General features: G+C 50.3%; 2 protein-coding genes across 4 annotated transcripts; one reads left to right on the forward strand and one right to left on the reverse strand.

The window, feature by feature from the left end:
* Positions 1-116: 116 nt before the first annotated feature.
* On the reverse strand, positions 117-2,637 carry Selenom (selenoprotein M). The gene is made up of 5 exons (XM_034508898.2): positions 2,424-2,637; positions 1,157-1,192; positions 935-969; positions 536-614; positions 117-467 (listed from the first exon to the last, which is right to left on the reverse strand). The coding sequence occupies exons 1-5, from the start codon at positions 2,553-2,555 to the stop codon at positions 309-311; spliced, it is 441 nt and encodes a 146-aa protein (XP_034364789.1). The 5' UTR covers positions 2,556-2,637; the 3' UTR covers positions 117-308.
* A 9,510-nt stretch (positions 2,638-12,147) lies between these two features.
* Inpp5j (inositol polyphosphate-5-phosphatase J) lies at positions 12,148-23,065 on the forward strand. Of its 3 annotated transcripts, none has more exons than XR_013111781.1 (13): positions 12,148-12,326; positions 13,840-14,990; positions 15,344-15,457; positions 15,582-15,690; positions 15,865-15,981; positions 16,314-16,489; positions 16,859-16,970; positions 17,114-17,223; positions 17,330-17,513; positions 21,521-21,658; positions 21,810-21,887; positions 21,967-22,099; positions 22,284-22,426. XR_013111781.1 is itself a non-coding variant. In XM_034509445.2 (13 exons), exons 1-13 carry the CDS (start codon positions 12,222-12,224, stop codon positions 22,788-22,790), a joined length of 3,006 nt encoding a protein of 1,001 aa, XP_034365336.1. In that variant the 5' UTR covers positions 12,149-12,221; the 3' UTR covers positions 22,791-23,065. The 3 variants fall into 3 exon arrangements, 2 of the variants coding, with proteins under 2 accessions (XP_034365336.1, XP_076794355.1); XM_034509445.2 differs by having other exon boundaries at positions 12,149-12,326; positions 21,995-22,099; positions 22,284-23,065; XM_076938240.1 differs by having other exon boundaries at positions 12,149-12,326; positions 13,861-14,990; positions 21,995-22,099; positions 22,284-23,065.
* The last annotated feature ends 29 nt before the right edge of the window (positions 23,066-23,094 follow it).

Raw genomic sequence — 23,094 nt, forward strand, 5'->3', positions numbered from 1 at the left:
CAGATGTGAATTATCCCCTAGTGTAACCCCACACCTGCAGCCAGGCAGTGGGAGGAGTCACCCGAGGATGTTCAGGAACTTCTATTTAATCTCAGCAAGTAAGAAGAGACTCAGCATGGAGGAAGAGGATTTAGTAGAGCTGGGGAGGGTAAAGGGAGAATTGAGAGGAATCCCCCCCATACACCCCATTTCCGTTGCTTTGGAGACTAGCGTCGGCCCTCAGCAAGAGAAATGCTCCCGGGATACTGAGCGCTTCATTCTGTCTCCGGGGCTCTGGCAGGGGGTCCCAGCTACACCGTGGCTCGGGGCTACAGGTCGGCGCGCTCTGAAGCATCCTCGGGGGGCTTAGCGGGCGCCCAGAGGTACTCGGGGGGCACCTGCGCTTCTGGCGCCGACTTGCGGTAGAAGCCGAGCTCCTGTACCAGCGCGTTGATCTCGTCCCGAGTCATTTGGCTGAGTGGGATTCGCTAAGATGGAGAAAGGGCGGGATCAGCACTTAGCTACTGTTCTGGAGCCCCTCCCGCCAATGCCTCACCTCTAGTTCCTGGTAATTTCGGCTTAACAGCACGAGTTCGGGGTCTGCCCCAGGGAGGTGCTTCATCACCAGGTTGTGGCTGCAGGAGATGTTAAGGAGGTGGGAGGGAGAGCAGAGGAAGAGAGTGGTGACCCTTGGGACCCTTTAGCTGGTCGCTTACTTTAAGCCTAGGTGGGGACCCAATCCTCATTCGCTGTGAGAATAGGGTTCAAAGAAGTAAAGGGCCCTTCTCTTCACTAGTAAGCTCTTTTCCCTACTTAATTTTGGACTTCCTTAGAATCTCCTGTACAGTCAACATCAGCCTTTTTGACAGACGAACATCATTTTCAACCTCTGAAAAAACAGGCTTCTCCCAGGTGCCTTACCCATCCACCTTCCCCTAGAACAGGAAAAGGATACTACAGTGGAATGTCCTGGGTGACAAAGGCCTTCACCTGGGGAGGAACCACAGCATTAGAGAACAGGGCCTCAGACGCTCTAGACATGGCCAATGAGGCCCAGTGAGGTCATATACCAAGTCAGGTCCAGTCTCCTGCCTCACAGTACAGGGATTCCCACCTGGCCCCCAGTCAGTGACCAGTGCTCCTCATTCCTTAGGGGGAGCCCTTCCTTCAAACTCACCTCCTTTAGGCGATTCAACTGTCATCCTCCACAGGTCTGGGGAGAGAGAAATGGGATAATAAATCAGGAGTCCCTCACATGCCAGCTTGGCTATACAGCCAAGACTATGCCATCCTTAACCCTGAATTGGGTCAGGCTGTGAGCAGAAAGATCATCAAGATGTGGATGGAGGTAAAGGTCCCGTGGGCAAGAAGACATCTGTACAGGTTGGAAAGCTCGGGCCTAGAGTCCAGGTAAAGGATGAGGGAGAAGAACCAGCCATGGGTCCCTGCCTGCACATTATTGATAGCTGACCAGTGCCCAGGAGACAAGTGTTACAGCATTCTCCCCGCTGTCAGTAGAATTCTAACCATGGCCTTTGGCCCTTGAAACCCCGTGAGAGAATCAGACTAGAAGGAAACAGTTCAGAACTACCCTAAGGGCCCTGTTAGAGGCACCTGCCATCTGGTCCCCACCCTACCCCATGGAGAGCTAGCCCTGCCAGCCACCTGTGGTCCAGTTTCATAGACCATCTGGCTGCTCCTCCCTAACTTGGGAGGGTAGATGGACTCTCCGTACTTCCTGAAGGGAGGCTACCTCCCTATTTCATGCCCCCCCCCCCTTACATTCTCTTTTGTTTAAAAAAAAAAAAAAAAAAAAAAAAAAAAAACCAACTAAGGCCCACGAGGAGTCTGCAAGCATATGAATCACTTAGGAAGACTCTAGGGGAATTCCTTGGCCTGCAGGACGATGGGGGTGGTGGTCCAGGGTGGCTGTGGAGTGTTGGTATCTCATTTCCCTACCTTCTCCTTCGGCTACAGCATAGTACAGTGAGGGGAGGAGCTTAGAAGCTCATTTCTCCCTACCAGAAGAAGAGTGATTCTGGAATGCCAGGCACTAAGTCGGGGTGGGAGGGGGAGGAATAACGGGAAAAAGTGGGGTTATCCATAGAGAAGAGAGAAGTGGAGTTTTAAGGGCCAGTTTTAGAAAAATTATAGCCTGGAAAAGAGGGGGCTGGGTGTCCAGAGACCCACGGTAGAGCCAAGCCTGGAGCAAAGCAAAGGGTTCAGAGTGCCAGGCCGCAAGGACGAGGTTTCTTTCTCCCACAGTTGGATGCTGGGCATCCTGCGGCTGGGAAATAAAAGGGATGATTCCTGGGCCGTGCAGGAGGAAAAGGGGGAGACTCGGGAATTCTAGTATTCCTGAGCCCAGAGTGGACTGTATTCCAGGATGAGGGGCAGCAGGGTTGTGGAACTGTCGTAATAAGGTTGCGAAAAGGCGCACTCACCTCCACCCGACCCCTGGCCAGACCTCGAAGACGGTTCCAATCCGGTCGGTAGGTGGTGACGGAGGTGGCTGGCGCCACAAGGGCTGCAAGAAGCAGCAGCAGCGGCGGCGGCGGCAACAGTAGGATGCTCATCTGTGCCTGGGCAGGAGACGTTCCGCAGGCTGCACCCAAACTCGGCCGCTGCGCCACGTCTGGCTTACAAACTGGCCCCGCCCAAGCCAGAGGCTCCGCCCAGCCATAAACCACGCCTCCAGAGCTAGAAACAATCCCACTCCCATCCCACCCAGATCCGGTACGTGACTCCCACTAGCCCCCAGCCCTGTCCCAGCTATTCTCTGGTCCTCTAGACTTCATGTTCCCAGCCCTTACAATTTCCATATTGCATTTGTCCACTAAGTGTGAACGCTTCCACAGGATGCCAGGAGACAGTGCTACTTCGTGTCACTAGAGGGCGCAGGCAGCTCGCAGATGGACAGGAGGATTTTTGGGTCAGAGCGTTAAGATTAGGAAGCAGGAACCTAGGCGATCTCCTTTATACGCTTTTGATGTCTTTGAACGAAATTCCGATCAAAGCTTCAATTCCCCAAAGCACACATTGTAGAGAGGACCATTATCTATGCCCCGCTCAAGAAAGCTCAGCGGGGAAAAGCGCTTGCCACTCCAGTCTGACACCCGAGTTTGATCCCCCAAACCTGCGAAAGAAACCTGAAAGAAAAAGAAACAGTTCCCACAAGTTGTGCTCTGTCTTCCACATGCATCTCCACTCGTGCACCATGGCATGTGCGTGCCTGCACAGGCACACACACATATAATAATAAATGTAAATTTTTACAAATGAATATTACCTATCCTTTTTACCTAGAAAGGTTGAAAGGGTTAATATACATAATGCATCTCATTTGAACAGGGTCTAGTCAGAGACGGTACACACCAATCTCCTACTGTCCTTGAACTCAAAGCAATATTCCTGCCTCAACCTCCTGAGGGCTGGGATTATTAGGACAGACTCTGGCTGTGTTGCCTTCCATTATTAGCTCTTCCTTTTCCTCACCAACACTCCCCCCTCCACCAATGAACTCCGTTTTGCAGATTAGGAACTGCTTCAGAAATGTAAACTAGACCGAGTCATAGATCTGGGTTTGAGCCCCAGACACCTCTGTGGTTCATCTCTCCGGACCAAAACTGAAGCAGGTAGCACTTCATGTCCTCACGCCGTCAGCAGACACAGCAAGTACAATCAGTTTTTTGTCACCCTGGATCCAACCAGTCTCAAGTTGGAAATATTAGGAAGTAAAAACTGCCTCTGTACTGAACATGCACAGACTCTTCTCTTGTTGTTATTCCAACCAATAGAACATGACAACTATTTATAGCATCTGCCTTGTATTAGGTGTTATAAATTATCTAGAAATGATAAAACGTACAAAAGAGGGCCACACAGGCTTTAGGAAAATATTAAGCCATTTTATCTATGGGTTTGAGCATCCTCATATTTTGAGTTTCAGTATGGAAGGGTGCCCTGGAACCAATCCCTGGCAAACAGCAAGAACGCACTGTGCCCTTTCCCACGGAATCCAGAGAACCTTGTCAACACTGAGCCAACGCTGCTTGTGATCCAAGGTATTTTTACCTTTCTGGGCTTATTCCAGCACTTTAAAAATGCATATTAAAAATGGAATGGGGGGTTGGCAAGATGGTTCAGTGATTATAGGCACTTGCTGCTAAGCCTAATGTCCTAAGTTCACGTCCCAGAACCTATATAACAAAAGGAAAGAAGAGACTCCCACAAATTGCCCTCTGACCTTCACGTTTATAATGTCAAGCACACACAAATAAATAAACAAACAAATATAAAAATAGGACTTTAGAGTTGGGAGCTAACCTAACACGTAGGATCAATTGTTGCATAAGCGTAAAGACCTGAGTTTAGATCCCTACACCATTGTGAAAGCTGGCTGCGATACTACAAACCTGTCATCCTGTCACTTAAGAGACAGGGCATGAGGATCAGAGTTCAAAGCCATCCTCAGAGGGGCTGGAGAGATGGCTCAGCAGTTGAGACAACAGGTTGCTCTTCCAGAGAAGCCATGTTTGATTCCCAGCACCCACATGGAAGCTAACAACTGTCTGTAATTCTCGGTCCAGGAAATCTGATGCCTTCTTCTGGCTTCTACAAGCACTGGGGAAATGCATGTGATGTACAGACATGCTTGCAGGCAAAATAATCATATACATAAAATACAAATAAAAAAAAATTTTTTTAAGTAATCTTCTGTGTCATAGTGAGTTCAAGGCCAGCCTAAACCTATGAGCGTTTGACTCAAAAATAACACACACACCACACACACTAGAGAGGGTGCTCTGGCATTAAAAACATGACCTGTTTTTCTAGAGAACCAGGGTACAATTCCCAGCACCCACATGGTGACTCACAATCACCTTTATGTAACTCCAGTTCCAGGGGATGCAGTATCTGATGCCCTCTTCTGGCTTTTGTGAGCATGCACACATGTGGTGTACAGACATACATACAGACAAAACATTGGCACACATAAAATAAAACATATGTAAAAGAATATCACACACCTAATATATAGATACATACATTCATACATACATGCAAGAATGCACACACTCACACACACACACACACACAATTTTAGCTATGTATAATGGTTCACACTTGTAATCTCAACACTCAGGAGGCAGAGGCTATAAATTGCCTCAAGCTCAAGGCTCACTTTGGCTACAGAGAAAGACCCTTCTACATCTCCTTCACACTGGCTTGATTATTAAGAGTTTGAAACAAGCTTAGAACTGCAGAGATGGCTCAGTGGGAGAATTACAGAACCTGAGCCTGGCCCCCTAGAAAGCCTAGAAGTGCACCAGGCAGTGTATAATCAACACCAGGAGACAGGAAGAGACTGGGGGGCTTGTTGGCCAGCCAGTCTAGCCAAATCAGTGAATCTAGCTGCAATGAGGTAGCATCTTTCAAAAAAAATAAAGAGTGAAGGGCTGCCTCGGTGGCTCAGAAAGTGAAGGCACTTGCTGCAAAGCCTGATGACCTGAGTTCAATCTCTGGAACTCACAAAGTAGGAGAGCCAACTCCTGAGAGTTGTCCTCTGACACACACACACACACACACACACACACACACACACAGACTCCCATCCCCACAATAAATACAGACGATAAAAAAAAATCTCCAATCTGAGTGTGGTAGAACAAGCCTTTAACCTCAGCACTCAGCAAGCAGAGGTGGTGGATGTCTGTGAGTTCCAGGCCAGCTACAGAGACAGCGAGAAGTGAGGGAGAGGGGTACGGTTAACGAAGAGTTGCTGACACCATCATCCATTTCTAAGGGGGGAAGGGTGAGATTTCTTTCTTCTTGCTTTCAAACTTGCCAGGACATAAAATGCACTTTAAAAAAATCCTCAAAAGTCTCCTTATCTCCCACTAATTTTGTATGATTCAGTCATGTGCCCTGACATTTTCTCATTGGAATAACCAATCTCGACCCATTCCTAAAGCTGGGCACAGGGTCAGCCACATTGTTGTTCATTGAGGACACAGATGGAAATGGATGGGATGGTCGCTGTAGCAGCCAACCAATTTTATTAAACATGTATACACGAATATGTTAGATGAGATCAAAACAATCTAAAAGGAAAAAAAAATCCAAGAATAAAAATGGCTATCTCTTGGAGGTTGAAATTATAGGTAAATTTTTCCTTCTTTGTATTCTTTCCTGTATTTTCTGTAAGTATATGTTAGCTAAACTTAAGTAGAAAAATTTGTTTACAAAAGAGTGGAATATAACCCACTGATTCCCTCCACCCCAACCGCTACCTGAGAGACTCTATCTTTCCCAATAAGGGCCCCCAGGGTGACTGAAGCCAGAGGCCCCACAGAGCCTGTGGTTTTTCTGCTGACACACCCAAACCCCAGTTCCCCATGAGTCCTTGTTGTTCACTGGACAGATGCCACCAAACCACTCTCGTTGCATTAACCTGGACGCTGTGGCTGTTGGGCCACAGCTTGGTCTGCTGAGGACTGACCACCAGCCAGTAGAACCAGCAATAGAGACAATGGCTACAACAGTACCAGGAACATCCTAGCATCAGCAGCACGAGGCCTCTCAGGACATTGCTCTGCTCACAGCCCATGCCCCCTGAGGTGCCAGTGTGCACTCTAGGCCCCTTGGCTAGGGTGGGAGTGAAGCTTTAGTCTCTGATGAGTTTAGACACATCAGGGTCAGCCCTTAGTTTAAGCAAAGAATTAAGAAAGGAGACAGAGGCCTTGCTTGTTCTTTGACTATTTGTGTTTATTGTCTTGCTTGTTCCTTGACTATTTGCATCTATTGTATTGCTAGTTCCTCAACCTAGAACTGACCTTAATACTTGCATGTAATTAAAATGGTATAAAAACAAAAAGGAGAAGGGGGGGTGGGATAAGGGGTTTCTAGGGAGAGAAAATGGGGAAAGGGGATGGCATCTGAAATGTAAATACATAAAATATACAATAAAAAAAAAAGAAGGGAGACAGAGGCAAGAGGATCATAAGTTCAAGACCAGGCTGGGCTACAAAGTGAGGCTTTCTCAAATTATATGTCATCACCACCAATAACAATAGCAATGACAGCAATAACAAAAGTCCTATAGGTTTAGAACTAAACCTGGGTTGGAGTCAGGATTCAGTCTTTGACCGGGATTAAGGCTCAGTATATGACCAGGGTCAAGGCTCAGTTAACAACTAAGCTCAGGACTTGGACTTTAACCAGATTCAGTGCTTCATTTTATGACCAAAGTAAACAGAATTTGCATGATACATGCTGAAAATTCATTGTGAGATCAAGGGCTGGTCAATGATTAAGCTCAGAGCTCTGTGACTAAAACCAGTGTTTCATTTTGTGTCAGAGCTGGGATTTAGTCTAAAAAAAATTTATCCAGACTGAGGTTAGCATTCACTCTTAGGGCTGACTCTATGTCCAGAATGAAGGTCTCAAGTTAAATAAATAAAATAACCAATTAAAAAAAAAAAAAGGTCTCAAGTTGGGATCGGCCTTTTGTCAGGCTTACCTCAGGATTCAGTATGTGGCTGGTTAAAAGGGATGGTCAGAGCTCTTTTGAGAGCTAGAGTAGAGGGTTAGCCTTGGCATGGGATCAAGTTTTAGTCAATTTCAATATTAGTGTTTGAGCTGGAGACAGGATGAGGACCATGAATGCGGCTTATTTTGGTTCTGTGCTCTATTCTGACCTCCAATGAAGAACTGTTTGGAGACCCGGGAGCCCAGGACAGGGAAGTCTTTAAGGAACAAGAATTCCCCCAGGCAAGCTTAGCAGGGTCTTGCGCCTGCAGTGAGCTTTTCCTTGCCTGCTGAGGCTGGTGTCCTAGAGTCTTCTAACCTACATGGCTCTGCTGTTTCAGGTCCCTCGCACCAGAATAAAAATAGCCACTCACTTTAGAGCAGCTGACATCGGGTGCCTGGGAGGAGGGGGAGCAAAGGAGAGGGAGGAAAGATGTCTGAGCTCAGCCCCAGCTGTGTGACCTTGGAAAAGTCACTCCTCCTCCAGCCCATTTCCTGAGTGGCAGCATGTGAATGAAGATAACATCCATTTGTTCCAGAAAGGGGGAATGAGGAGTCACCCCTATAATGTGAAACTTGTTACCAAGAAGGACGCTCCAAGACGGAGTGCTCCTTTGCCGCCATCTTCCCTGATGCTTATCTCTGCCACCTTTTCAGACATCTCCCACGTAGTGCCACAGTGTGACTTCATTCTCATGGGTCTGAGTAAGGATGCAGAGATGGAGATACAGGATAGAGCTAGAAGGAGAAAGCAAGAGGAGAGGGAGGGGCAACGCTTCTCTTCGTCCCTGGACCACGGCCCACATATTATGTCTGAACCACAAGGCCAGGAGGGCACAGAACCAGATTTTGAATGCACTCCCCGTGGGTCCTCCCCACCCCAGCCTTCACCTGGCTCCCAGGCATTTCTCCTGTTCTCCTTGTTACCTCAGACTCCTCTACTTCAACAGTCATGTGACCTCTTTTGTAGGGGGAGAATTATCTATCTCCCTCCTCCCCAGGAGCACTGCCCATTCCTGACCTGTACTCGGCCCCAGTTTCTTCCTCGGTTACTGGAGAACTTCTGACCAGCCTCACAGGGAGAGCCAGGGGGAGTATTCTCCTCTACCAGAACTCTCCTTCCTACCCATGACCTGAACCTGCTTCTGAAAGGGGAGTGTGAAAAGTTTCCAGAAAGGGGCTGGTTGAGCAGTAGCGTCTGCCTGGCACACTCTACAGAGTGAGACAAAGCAGGGAGCTGGGAGGGGCCTCTGGAGACAGCCGTCTCCAGGGGGGCGGTTCTCCCTGGCAGCTGCCCCCAGCCTGCCTGCCGCCCTGAGTCCCGGAGCCTGTTATCAACCTCCTTAGTCATCCTTCCAGAAGTTCATATATAGCTCTTACGAGCTCCCTCTTCAGCAGGGGTCCACCCCCCGCCACCCCCTTTTCTTTTTCTTTTTTTTTTCCAGGAGTACAACCACCCCAGTACTCAGTTTCAACATCCACTAAATGGGTGGTCTGGAATGGCTGGTGACAGAGAGAGGAGCTTGCTCATGCCCAATCTAAGCTAACCTCTTCAGATGTATAGCTTGTTTGATCATCACAGCAAACTCAGGAAGTATCTAGTGCTTTTATTCTCCTTAAGTGGATCAGGACTCTTAGTAACCCCCCAAGGAAGTCAGTGGCAGGGATGGGACGTCCCCCAAGTGAAGTCCCTAGCTCCAGTGAGCCCAATGGACAGGAATGACAGGAAACCCTGGGTCACATCCCTGGGGCAGAGAAGCGACCTGCACGTTCATTTCTGTGATGTCTGTGTGGCTCTCAAGGGTCTCAGTGCCCCTTTCTCAGCCATGGGCTTGGTCCTGGGGCAGTGACTTCACACTCTCTCAGGATCGCATCAGAAGCTCAGGATCCTACTTACCGGTTTGTAAAACAGGAGCTGGAGGACTGGACCGGTAAGCTCCACTCTGGTGACTGTGGCCGGACTCACATCCTTCCTCATGCAAAACTCCGTTTCCATTTTCACTTCCAATTCTCCCAGCACCCTTTCCACCATGGCCACACTCCCACTGTCTATCCATTTCTCGTCTCCGGCACCCCTCACAGCCATGGCTTTCACCACGACCTGTGCCTTTCTCACTTGCATGTGCCATCAGCTCCTCCCCCACCTCACCATCCTCCTCCTCACTACCATGGTCTCTACCTTTGCCATCCGTCCCTCCCACCCACCACTACTGCCATCAGTCCACCGTAATCAGGTGCACGAGCATACCCACCACAAGCATATCCACCGTCACCATTACTGCCACTGCCATCAAAATACCTTTCTGTTCACGATCAATGCTGGCCTGAGTCTTTGCCCCTACACATTTCAGCTTTACTTACAAAGATGCTAATCCAGAGACACAGGCCTGACCCAGAGTGAGTCTGGCAGAGCCAGCACAGCCAGGAAAAACCTTATAGTATCTCTTGCCAAGAACTTCACATGGGGGTTGGCTCAGGCCAGTGAAGATGCAGAGATGGCTATTGACCTAAAAGGACTACAGAACGCTGAACATTTTGGGCTGGGGGATGCCTCAGTGGATAGGAGCATTTGCTGTGCACGCATGGGGAACTGAGTTTGGATCCCCAGAACCCGTGGGAAAAGTCGGGCATGGTCGTGTGCCCCTGAAACCTTAACATGGAGCTGGTGTGAGGCAGAGACAGAGGGCTTGCTGGGACTTGCTGGCTGTCAGCCTATTTCCAGATTCAGTGAGAGACCTTGTCTCAAAGGAATAAGGCAGAGTGGTGGAGAAGAGCACCGGAGGCCTTCTCCGGCTTCCACGTGTGTGCACCTGGACACAAACTTCTGCACCTACATGGGCACACACCAAGTACACACACCATACACACAAATAAATAGATAGATGGATGGATGGACGAATGGATGGACGAATGGATGGATGGATGGATGGATGGATGGATGGATGGATGGATGAATGGATGGATGGATAAAAACAAATGCACATCCACAAACAAGCAAAAGAACTCTGAACATTTCCACTTGACCTGGGTTCAATTCATCTTTGGTACAATCTAGTTACCCTAGAAAAAAATGGGGATTCCAGGGATAACTTAGCAGAGAGTAATCAGAGTGGAGCAGGGCAAAACCCTCCAGCCCATGCCTCCCTCCACGGGTTCCCCTAGATGAGCAAACCCATTCTCAACTGCTGAGCCGTCTCTCTAGCCCCATGACATTGAATTCTTGATTCTCTTGTGTCTACCTCCAAAGTGCTGGCATTACAGGCTCAACTGTTCTCACTTCACTCATTTGTTCATTCATTCATTCATTCATTCATTTACTCATTCATCAAACATACCCCTGTACCTGTTAGGCACTAGACTTTTCTTCTTCTTCTTCTTCTTCTTCTTCTTCTTCTTCTTCTTCTTCTTCTTCTTCTTCTTCTTCTTCCTCTTCCTCTTCCTCTTCCTCTTCCTCTTCCTCTTCCTTTTCCTCTCCCCCTCCTTCTCCTTCTTCTTCGATTGGTGGTTTGCCTGAATGTCTGTGATAGAGTCACTGAATCTTGAGTTGCAAGCTGGCATGTTGGGAATTGAACCTGAGTCCTCTGGAAGAGCAGCCAGTGCTCTTAGCCACTGAGCCATCTGTCAGCCTCATTAGGTTCTATTCCTTAAGGTTTGAAAACTTAATGGAGTTTAGGCTTGGTTTTGGTTTGGACTTTTTGAGAAAAGTCTCACTATGTATCTCCAACTAGCCTGGTCTTGAACTCACTCTATAGCCCAGGCTAACCTCAACTCTTATCCAGTCTTCTACCTTGGCCTCACCAGTGCTGGGGTTACGCTATGTGTCACCACCACCCTAAACTTTGCAGACTTATTTTTAACTCTCCTGCCAAGTCCCTCTCCTACTGCTACTTCCTTCTCCTCCCTGGTTTTCTCTCCCACATACCCCACTGGTTCAAGGCGGTTGGATCACTGGGTTAAGTCACTGAAACTCAGAAGACCTCCTTAGTTCATGGGGTGACCTTGACAAGTGCCTTTCAGAGTCACCCCAGTGAGTGAGTGTTAGAGAGAGAAGCTGGGACTGGACTGTGACCGGCTTATGTGTGGGGACATCTGAGGCCACTGAGATGTCTGCAGAAGAGGAGGGGCTGGCAGAGTCTGAAAGGGAGAAGACTCCAGTGGATGGAGCCTGGCTGTCTGGTTTTGGTATGGGAAGAATAGAGCCAGGCAAGGATAAGGTGGAAGGGGGGGAGCTAGCCCAAGGCTTAAAAATGGGGTAAGGGTGGGGGCCAAGACAAGTCCTGAGCTAAACAGAAAGTTAGGAAAGTGACAGGGCAAGGCAGATGTCCCTGAGGCCCTGGAGAGGAGGCTGCTGACCTCTGAACCACCTGTCCCTGTGTTACCTGTGAGTGTGCCTGTGCTCCTCCCTGGAGCAATGGTGGGTCTGGCCTACTGTCTGGAGGGTGGGACAGACTGGTGGGATCTCCTTCAGCATTCAGGAGGATCAAGCTGATGGGTGCTTATGTGACTCCTGATGTTCTAACATCAGCAGCCAGCTTGAAGAGTTCCTTCCTAGCCACTTAGCCCTTGCCACCTTCAATATGGGAAGTGGGTGCCTGTGCCTTTAAATTCTCAGCAGGTTGAAATGGCTGATGACATCACTGGTTCCTGGGAGCTGAGGAGCTGGAGCCAGAACCCAAGGGAGCCAGGCTGGGCTGCCGGGGGCTGCTGCAGACATGAAGGGTCAGAGCAGGAGTGGTAGTGCCAGGCCAGGGACCAGGACTGGACTGGGACCCTTGCCTGGGACCCATGGGGCTTTGCAAGCCGGGACACCCTCGAAGGTAAGAGCCCCCAAACCCTAGCCCCCACTCCTGATTCCTGCTCTCACACTCCCCCACCACACACACACTCTGCAGGCACCCCGGTGCCCCTGGCTAAGGGACTGGCACTTTTCTGTGCCCACCAAGCAGAGACTGGGCAAAAAGGTCATGCCGGAGGGGCAGTGATGGGATGCCCATAGAGAAATGGCATCAGCCACAGTCAAGAGTCCCCCAGAAACACTCTGGATTGGTTGTCAGGGGACCCAGCTGTTCTCCAGCTTTGCTGTGTGACCTTGGGCAAGTTGCTTGTCCTCTCTGAGCCGATGCAAAATGAGGAGGCTTGTGTCTGAAGACTAGAACTGTGACATCTGGGATGTCTAAGTTGTTAGTGCTGGAGGCGGTATGGTGCTTGGGGGAGGGGGCACACAGCGGGACACCTGGAGAATATCCAAAATGCTGCCTCTGAAAGTGGGGTTCAGGGAGGCAGCTGGAAGGAGAATTACAGGTTCTCTGAACCGAGAAGGACAGACGGGGACAGAGACTGAACTGTGTCTCCAGAGTAGGATGGGACCACCCTGGGGCGAGTGTAGACCTTCCTCTGTCCTCCCTGGCAAAGGACACTTTCTCCTGGCCTCCGGAGACTGGGAACATCATAAACAGAGTGGACAAGGCAGGTGTCCTCCCACCTGCCAGGTGTAAAGGACACCCATTTGCCTATCCTCACAGGTGGGGAAAGAACAGGCAAGATAAGAGGGCCCAGCCTGGGCAGAGAGAGGCGTGGCATCGGACCACACTGACTGGCCGAGGAGGGTGGGCTTACTCTCCAAGCACTTGAGAATCCCAGGAAGTGTTAGGCTAAAAGTATGGGCCCCTTACCCTGGATGTACACACCTTAGGATATACTATGGTCAGAGACCCTCCCAAAAGTCCCTCAGTTTTACAGATGGGAAACAGTCTGTGGGCTGAGGAACATTTGCCTCAAATCACACAAAGCTGGGAGGGGAATACATGTGACAGTGTCTGTGCCAGCTCCTGACCTGCATGGCCCACTGGGAATGGACCAGCACAGGCAGGGCTATGACCAAGGAGTCAGGTTGGTGGGTAGAGTGTGAGGGCCCTAAGGGATATTGGCACTGTGGAGGAAGGAACATGGAGGGACATGGGGTGTTGAGTCAGCAGCCCTCTGTAAGGGGAGCTGCCCTGAGGAAGCTTGTCAGGGAAGAGAGGGAGTAGGTGCCAGCTAAGAAGAATAGGAGAGCTCTCAGATTCAGGCGTGTGCTCTACTCAGCCCATTCAGGATTTCAGTCTGTCCATCTATGAATAGGGTTTCAAGTTTAAGAAGGAAACATGGCTTTTGTATCCTGTCTCTTCTGAGACAGAAACTGACCTGGAGCAGAATGGATCGGAGAGAGATAACAGGAAGGACTCCCTTGGAATGATCTATCCTGAGCTGTATGTGTCTAATGGAGGCTGTATGGAAGTGAGGGCTCAGACCCTTGCTAAAGTCACTCTGAGTCATCTATTTGTCCTCTAGAAGGTAAACTCAAGTTTTCAGCTTCCAGCAAAGAACACGGGCCCGGCACCCTCGGAACTAAGGTTGGCCCTGGCACCTGTGGGACCACGAGCAGCTGTATCACCTCCTTCAGAGAGGCCAAGACTGGCTTTGTCTTCTCCCCGACCCATCCTAGCTCCACTGTGCACCGCTGGAGAACAGAAAAGACCACCCCATGGCAGCTCCAACCCGGCCCCCACATCTGTGGGCCAGCTAGTAGTATCTGCCGCGGCAGGACCAAAGCCTCCACCAGTCGCCTCGGTCTCAATCCTGGCTCCAAAGTCTCTGGGGCAGTTAGTAATATCTGCCTCTGCTATGCCAAGGCCATCTCCGGCTCCCTTAGGGCCCATCCTATCTCCAACTTCCAAGGATCAGAAGCAGTTATCACCCACCTCTGTGGGACCTAAGCCGGCATTGGCAACCTCAGGCCTAAGCCTAGTGCTGGCCTCTCAGGAGCAGCCCCCACAGTCCCCCTCCAGTCCTTCCCCTGTGCCCAGTCCTGTCCTGTCACCCTCTCAGGAGGGTCACCTGGCTTCAGCATCTGTGACATCTACCCCAGCTTCTGAGAGACAGTTGCCAGCTAGACAGAAGGATACTGCAGTTCCCAGGCCTATTCCCCCTGCAGACGGGTGTCTCCACGCTCCAGCACAGGCAGCTGGTCCTGCCGCCTCTCCTCCAAGGGCTGCCCAAACTTCCTCAGATCCTCGGCTTTCCCCCTCCTTCCGTGCAAGACCAGAGGCTCCACGCCATAGCCCGGAGGATCCCGTCTTGCCGCCGCCACCACAGACCCTGCCCTTGGATGTAAGCCCAGGTCTTCCAGAGTCTGGCACCCGCTCCCCTGGACTTCTGTCCCCTACCTTTCGGCCAGGAATCCCTTCAAGCCAGACTGTGCCCCCACCTCTGCCCAAGCCACCTCGGTCTCCCAGCCGCTCCCCGAGTCGTTCTCCTAACCGCTCTCCCAGTGTGCCCCCAGCCCCTGAGGTGGCACTCCCAAGACCTGTCACCCAGGGTGCAGGGCCTGGCAGATGCCCAAGCCCTAACCTACAGGCACAAGAAAGCCCAGCCACCGCCACCACCTCACCAACATCTTCTTGGTCAGCTCAGCCTACCTGCAAGAGCGACCCCGGATTCCGGTGAGGGCCTGGCTCTCTCTCATGAAAAGTTCCTAGGGCTTGAAAGGAGAGGCGGGTCATTCTTCCAGGGTGACCTGCATTTTACCTCAGTTTACCTCAATAGGTAAACTGATGGGGTGGGAGATGGGGTGCTGCTGGAGCAACTTTGGGACCCTAGAAGATGCTGTCTCTTTCTTAGAAACTTGCTTCTTGGGTTTATCTTCCCAGGAAGGTAGTTAGGGATCTTAGACCCACTTTGGGTTTTTTCTAAGGGCCCTTACATATTTAACTCCCCAGAAGGAGTCCTGTGAAAGAGAAAGGGAGGGTGGGAAAATGGTACCCAGCAGTAAACCCTCCCATGCACCTTCCTCCAGGATCACTGTGGTTACATGGAATGTGGGGACTGCCATGCCCCCTGACGATGTCACATCTCTTCTTCACCTGGGCGGTGGCCATGACAGTGATGGTGCAGATATGATTGCCATAGGGTGAGGAGCGATGTGGGTGGACTCCCTTTCCAGGGCATTTTGGCCTCCTGGACACACCCATAGAAGGAATTTCTAAAACAGCCTCTCCAATCCAATGATTGTTCCCTCCCCCCTCACCTCCCAGGTTGCAAGAAGTCAATTCCATGATCAACAAGCGGCTCAAGGATGCTCTCTTTACCGACCAGTGGAGCGAGCTCTTCATGGACGCACTGGGACCTTTCAACTTCGTGCTGGTAACAACAGACACCCTTGTGAGAAGAGGGACCCTTTTGGATTCCTGCTCCCATCTCAGAGAGACTGCTGGGTCTCTCTATTGCTGGGGTAGAGAGATAAGGGGGTAAGGGAGCAAAGGCAGAGGCTGTGGGAGAGCTGTATGCCGAAGGTCCCCAGCACGCCTCCCCCTGCAGGTGAGCACTGTGAGGATGCAGGGTGTCATCCTGCTGCTCTTTGCCAAGTACTACCACCTACCCTTCCTACGGGACGTGCAGACGGATTGTACTCGGACTGGCCTGGGTGGCTACTGGGTGAGCGGGGGTAGGGGTCTGGGGGGGATGGGCCTGAGGGTGGCTTGCAAGATCCCCCACCTCACGCTTCCATCCTTTACTCTGAGACCTGCCCCATCCCAAGCACACACACACACACACACACACACACACACACACACGCCCCGCCACGCCCCGCCCCGCCCCGTTTCTTCTCTGGCCCCTCCCTGTCCCAGCCTCCTGTTTCTTTCCTTAGAACTCATCCCCGCTTAAGCTTAAGCCTCCTCTGCTCCTCACAGGCAATCTTATGCCCAGCCCAGTGACTCCCCTCCTGGCCCAGACCAGGCCCATGACCTGTCAAACCTCACCCCTAGGGTAACAAGGGCGGAGTAAGTGTGCGCTTAGCAGCCTTCGGGCACATGCTGTGCTTCCTAAACTGTCACTTGCCCGCACACATGGACAAGGCAGAGCAGCGCAAGGATAACTTTCAAACTATCCTTAGCCTCCAGCAATTCCAGGGACCTGGAGCACACGGCATCCTGGATCATGAGTAAGTGCGGATGCAAAGTGCCAGGTTGGGTGGATGAGAATGGTGGGCCTGCTGACTGGTGTGAGTGACTTGCTCATACCACCTATAGAAAAACCGAGGCAGCTAGCAGTTTCTCTGAGTTGGGGGGCTGGGGGGGGCGGGTAGGGGAGGATCCTGCAAGATAGAGCTTTGGTGAGGAACATCTTCTTGCTGAGGGTCCTCACCTGATGTCTCTAGAGTCTCTTTTTCCTCCATTCCTTGCCTGACTGAAGGCGCTGGCAACCCCCACCCCTTGGCATTTCTAAAGGGTTGGTTGGGTGCCAGGAAGGTTCTGTATTGAGCCTTTGCACTCTGTGGACCCACTAACCCCCCACTCCCACCCTGGAGCAGCCTTGTATTCTGGTTTGGGGACCTGAACTTCCGCATTGAGAGTTATGACCTACACTTTGTCAAGTTCGCCATAGACAGCAACCAACTGCATCAGCTCTGGGAGAAGGACCAGGTAGGTAGTGATCCTCCTCCCCTTCCCTGACCCTGAACTCAACCACCCCCTCAGGTTTCTGCCCTTGACCACATCTGCCCCACCCCATCTCTGGATGCTGTACAAGGCCCAAGCTATTGTTCTGCCTTTCTGGACTCTCACAGCTCAACATGGCCAAGAACACTTGGCCCATCTTGAAAGGTTTCCAGGAAGGGCCCCTTAACTTTGCTCCCACCTTCAAGTTTGATGTGGGTACCAACAAATATGATACCAGGTAAACCATGAGATGGGGTGGGCCGAGGGAAAGGGACAGAAGATAAAGCTGGGAAGGTGCTTTGACCCCTAGCCCCTGAAATTCAGGCTACCCTCTCCTATTACAGTGCCAAGAAGCGAAAGCCAGCCTGGACAGATCGCATTCTGTGGAAGGTCAAGGCTCCAAGTGGAGGTCCCAGCCCCTCGGGACGAGAGAGTCACAAGCTCCAGGTGACCCAGCACAGCTACCGCAGCCACATGGAATACACTGTCAGTGACCACAAGCCTGTTGCTGCCCAGTTCATTCTGCAGGTAAGTCCTGGCCTCATCTGCCCCTCATGATGTCCCTTGGCCCAACTGAACATCCTCTATCAGCAACCTGTCCACCTGTCCTTAACAGCATCCATCTTCTTCAGATAAGGAAGGAGTGGGGTTACAATCTTCCCTTTCGCCAGGCAGTGGTAGCGCACACCTTTAATCCCAGCACTTGGGAGGCAGAGGCAGGCGGATTTCTGAGTTCGAGGCCAGCCTGGTCTACAGAGTGAGTTTCAGGACAGCCAGGGCTATACAGAGAAACCCTGTCTTGAAAAAACAAAAAACAAACAAACAAACAAACAAAAAAATCTTCCCTTTCAGATGAGACTGTGGCTGACAGGACCTCCCTTGACTAGGGTCACACAGTAAGAGGAAAATGAAGGATTTGAACCCAAGACAGTTTGATTGAAGAGCTCATATTTTTCCACTATCTGTAGCTGACTTTATTCTTCCAAGAAATGTTTAGGGCATCAACCTAAAATTTGAAAAATATACTGCTTTTGCAGAGGACCCAAGTTCATTTTCCAGCTGCACATGGGACATCTCACAGTCACCTATAACTCCAGATTTAGGAGGTCTGAGGCCTCAAGCCTCTGTGAGCACCTATACGCATGCATATGCCCACCTCCCCATGCACAGTTTGAAAAATCACTTCAAAATTCTTTTCTTAAAACAGTGTGCCTGTATTGAACATATGTAGGTTTTTTCCCTTGTCATTTTCCTTAAGCAGCTCAGTGTAACAACAGCCTTCATGTCATCTGTGTTACATCAAGTTTTATAAATAATCTAGAAATGAATTAAAACATATAGTGGGATATACAGTTGCATACACATACTGTATGCTGTTTTACATAAGGAACTTCAACCTCCTTGGCTTTAGTGTCTACCAGGGGAACCAGACAGACAGGGATGCTTAGGGTGACGTCACTGTGTTTAGAACTGAGGTTCCTGGTTGCCAAAGTAAAAGGAGGCAGTTCCGGAGCATCAGAAGCTGTTTGGAAGACGTTATAGTCTAACTCTCTGGTTTACTCCAGGGTAACCTCAGGCTCCTACTGAGATGGCACTGTGCCCCAAGTCTAGCAGCAGAAGCAGAACAGGGTAGGTCCTGTGTTTCCAACCTTGAAACCTAAGCTGGGGTTTCTAGATTTCTTGGTCTGATAAGAAGGAGCCCTGCAGGCCAAAGTATGTTTCTTATGGTAACTTTGTCACGTGATCAGTCAATAGGACTTAAGCCAAAGCTTCAGTTGGGGCTGGGGCTCCGCCCAAGCGTGGCCTCCTGTGAACTCTGGAACAGGGATGGGGTAGAAGTTTTGTTGTTATTGTTTTTAGATCACTTCTTGCTATGTACTAGGCTCCTTCAAGCTCATGATCCTCATGCCTCAGCTTCCCAAGTGTTAAGGTTACAGGCATGCGCCACCACACTGTGGCCCTTAGTCAGGGACCTCACCTTGAGATTCAGCATTAGGCCACACTGTCCTGTCCTTCCCGTGGTGGGATGTTACCTGGGGCTTGGGATGCAGCTTAGTGGTAGGATACTTCCCCAGCATGGGTAAGACACAGGGTTCAATCCCAGCATTGCAGAAAGAAGTGAAAGGAAAAAATAACTTTTTAAAAAAGTTATTGTAAGCTGGGGCTGGTGGCCAATTCCAGGTTTGAAAATAGTGAAGCAGATAGATCAAGAGTTCAAAGCTAGCCAGGGCCACCTAGGGAGACCCTGGGTCAAACAATAATAAACATTACCTATTGAACCAAGCATGGTGGCAAATCTCTCTACTTACAGCATTTTGGAGGCTGAGGCAGAAGAATTTCAAGTTCAAATCCAGTCTGGATTATATAATGAGTTCCAGGCCTCTATGGAACACATTGAAATTCTGTCTTAAAAATAAAACCCAAAGTGACCAACCAGACATCCACCATATGCAGGTTCCTTTACTTACACCATCCCTTTAAATGCCTTAGGGTCTGAAATATCCAAAGTCTCCTCTCTATTTTAGAGTTAGGGCTATTTATTTATTTTATGCATATAGGTGTTTTGGTTGTGTGTGCTTCTGTGCACCTGGTGTCTGTAGAGGCCAGAAGAAAGAGGGTGGATTGTTGTAAACCACCATTTGAATGCTGGGAATTGAATCTGGGTCCTCTGTTTTTGTTTATGGTTTTTTTTTTTTTTTTAAAAAGATGCATTTATTTTACGTATGTGAGTACATTGTCACTGTCTTCAGACACACCAAAAAAGGGCATCAAATTCCACTGCAGATGGTTGTAAGCCACTATATGGTTTCTGGGAATTGAACTCAGGACCTCTGGAGCAGCTAATGCCTTTCACCACTGAGTCATCTCTCCAGCCCTTGCTTTGTCTCCCACCCCCAGCTTTTTTTTTCACATTTACTTGTGTGCACATGTGTGCACTCTCTGAAAGAGTTCAGAGGATAACTATTGGGAGTTGGTGCTCTCTTTCTAAATGTGGATCCCAGGGATTAAACTCAGGTCACCCCGAGAATAAAGCCTCTTTCTTTACTCACCAAACTCTCTCACAGGCTTTGTTTTTTGGTTGGTTGGGTATTTTGTTTGTTTTGCTTTGTTTTTCTTGTGTTTTTGAGAACAGACTCTCTTGTAGCCTGGTCTGGTGTCCAACCAAGTACCATTCTAGAATCCAATCTCCAGTTTGCACCTAAGGACTAAGGTTATGGGTGTGTACCACCATGCCTCTGCAGGGATTTTGACCTTGCAAAGTCTTAGAGCACAGTTCAACCTGCCCTTCAGTTAGGAACCTGGGACAGGGAAAGAATGTACTGGTTTCTTCTGGAACAGCTAGGCTCAGAAGCCAGGGAAAGAAACCTGAAACCAGATCAACAGGGACCAGACAAAGGCCTGAGGCTGGCATCATATGAGCTCTTCCTTAGGGACACAGGTGGCCTGGACTCTGGCTGCTTGCCACTGCAGAAACTCCACCTGTCTAGGTGACTCCCTGGTTGTCCTGGCTGGTCCCAGAGGAAAACCACTCATGATTATAATTTGTCTTCATGGACTCATGACAAAGCAGTGTTATTAGTTGGCCCTTAAGAGTAAGACTCAGATGGGGGAAACAGTCTGGGAATGGCCAGGGTCTTGTCTGAGGTCACACAGCAATGTAGCAGTAGAGCGGGAACATGGACTGAGGTCTCCAGCCACCCATTTCTGGCCTCTTCTTAGAGGAAATTGACCTTATCCCAGAATCCTGTGTACTGCAGGACTTTACCTATCTTCCTTGCTCTCATTTAGGCAAATTATTTAGTGAGCACCTAAGCTGGGCAGTTGTTGAAATATGTTACAAATTATACTTCAGGGAATCAGTAATTTAGCCCTGGGTATTAAAAACAAGAGCCTGTAGTGCTGGAAAGATAGCTTAGTGTTCAAAGCATTTGTTGGCTGCTCTTCCGCTGACTGCTTTTCCAAAGAAGCCAGATTTTGATTCTAGCACCACATGGCAGCTAACAACCACCTACAACTCCAGGTCCAAGCTCCAGGCACACACATAATGCACAGAAACACATGCAGGCAAAACACACATGCACAAAACAAATTTAAAAAAAAAATTAAAACCAAACAAGAGTCTCCAGACAAGGGTCTTCCTGCTGAAAGGCTAACTAAGGAAGTCACCCATTGTATAACCTGACAATAGCTGAGCTGAGGCCAAATCTAAGACTGGCTGGCTTCAAATCCATTTTTCACCGACTAACTAAGAAGGCTCAGGGCAAAAGGGAGCCCAGACTGGAGGCAGGAATTTTTGTTTGGTTGGTTTTACTTTGATTCTTACCATAATTTTGGAATAGTGCTTCACTATACATCCCATTCTGGCCGAGAACTCACTGTGTTGCCCAAGGCTATGTTCGAATTATTCATTCTCCTGCCTCAGCCTGTAGTGTACTGTTATTACAAGCATGGGTCACTACTCAAAAGCTCTAGGTATGTGGGATGCTAAAGGGTCTGCTCTGACATCGTCCTCTGTCCCTGCCTTGCTTGGGCAGTTTGCCTTCAGGGATGATGTACCTCTGGTGCGGCTGGAGGTAGCGGACGAGTGGGCACGGCCGGAGCAGGCTGTAGTGAGGTATCGCGTGGAAACAGTATTTGCCAGAAGCTCCTGGGATTGGATTGGCTTGTACCGGGTGAGAAGGACAAGAATCTGGGGGAAGGAAGTCACTATGGGGGAAGGAAGGGGCCTGTAGGCCCCCTGTATCACTGGCTTATCCCATGTTTGATGCTCTGCTAGGAAGCTGCTAGTTTTAGGGGATCACAACCCGGTTCCTCTTTCCCTAGGTGGGTTTCCGTCACTGTAAGGACTACGTGGCTTATGTCTGGGCCAAGCATGAAGAAGCAGATGGGAATACCTACCAGGTACTTACAAGGAGGGGAGGGTTGGGGACACTAGAATTCTGCTTGGGGAAGGGAGTCCTGAGGCTGCCCCCGGCCCCAGCTTGGGCCTCTACCCTTGTGTCCATCAGGTGACCTTCAGTGAGGAGTCACTGCCCAAGGGCCATGGAGACTTCATCCTGGGTTACTATAGCCACCACCACAGCATCCTCATTGGTGTCACAGAACCCTTTCAGGTAAACAGATCAGATGGTAGGGCCGAAGCAGGCAAAGTTGTCCCAGTCGAATGTCACATCTTCCATGTTCTCTCTGTGACCTTAGTTAGACCAGTAGCTGGACTTCCCCGGGTCTGCCAACAGGGAAGGAGGGAGTGGGCAGGCTGGAGAGTGGAGTTGCCCCAGTGGCCGGTGTTCTCTCCAGATCTCGCTGCCTACCTCAGAATCAGCCAGCAGCAGCACAGACAGCTCAGGCACCAGCTCAGAAGGGGAGGATGACAGCACTCTGGAGCTGCTGGCACCCAAGTCCCGCAGCCCCAGCCCTGGCAAGTCCAAGAGACACCGTAGTCGAAGCCCAGGCCTAGCCCGCTTCCCGAGTCTTGCTCTCCGTCCCTCATCTCGTGAACGCCGTGGTGGCAGCCGTAGTCCCTCACCCCAGAGTCGCCAGCTGCCTCGGGTAGCCCCTGACAGGGGTCACAGCAGTGGCAGCCGAGGTAGTAGTGAGGAGGGGCCCTCTGGGCTGCCTGGACCCTGGGCCTTCCCACCAGCTGTGCCTCGAAGCCTGGGCCTGCTTCCAGCCTTGCGCCTGGAGACTGTAGACCCTGGAGGTGGAGGCTCCTGGGGACCTGACCAGGAGGCCCCTGACCCTAATAGCCTGTCCCCCAGCCCCCAGGGTCGACTGGGGCTCGAGGAAGGGGGCTTGGGGCCCTGATGTAGGAGGCAGATGGGCCTGGACAGTCTCATTCTGCCTATCTTCCACAAACCTGCCTGCCTCTCTCTTGCTGCTACTCCAGCTGTTAACCACATCTGCCACTCTGTCTTGGCCAGGAGTGGCCAACTGGGGGTCCCCAAACTCAGTCCTGGCACCACCTCAACTGTGACAATCAGCAAAGCCTCGCTTGAGCCCTCATCTGGGATGATGGGGGAGAACAGATAGATGTTCCAATCTTGGAGGTCATCCATTAGGAATTAAATTCTCCAGCTTCACTCTTGGCTCCTTCCTGACTTGTTAGCAG

The sequence above is a fragment of the Arvicanthis niloticus genome, chromosome 7, assembly GCF_011762505.2.
Source record: "Arvicanthis niloticus isolate mArvNil1 chromosome 7, mArvNil1.pat.X, whole genome shotgun sequence".
Taxonomy (NCBI): domain Eukaryota; kingdom Metazoa; phylum Chordata; class Mammalia; order Rodentia; family Muridae; genus Arvicanthis; species Arvicanthis niloticus.

Coding starts and splice junctions, on each gene's coding strand:
- Inpp5j (XM_034509445.2), top strand. CDS start 12,222: ATGAAGGGTCAGAGCAGGAGTGGTAGTGCCAGGCCAGGGACCAGGACT. Junction 16,971..17,113: donor AGCTCTGGGAGAAGGACCAG/GTAGGTAGTGAT, acceptor GGACTCTCACAG/CTCAACATGGCCAAGAACAC. Junction 17,224..17,329: donor ACCAACAAATATGATACCAG/GTAAACCATGAG, acceptor CTCCTATTACAG/TGCCAAGAAGCGAAAGCCAG.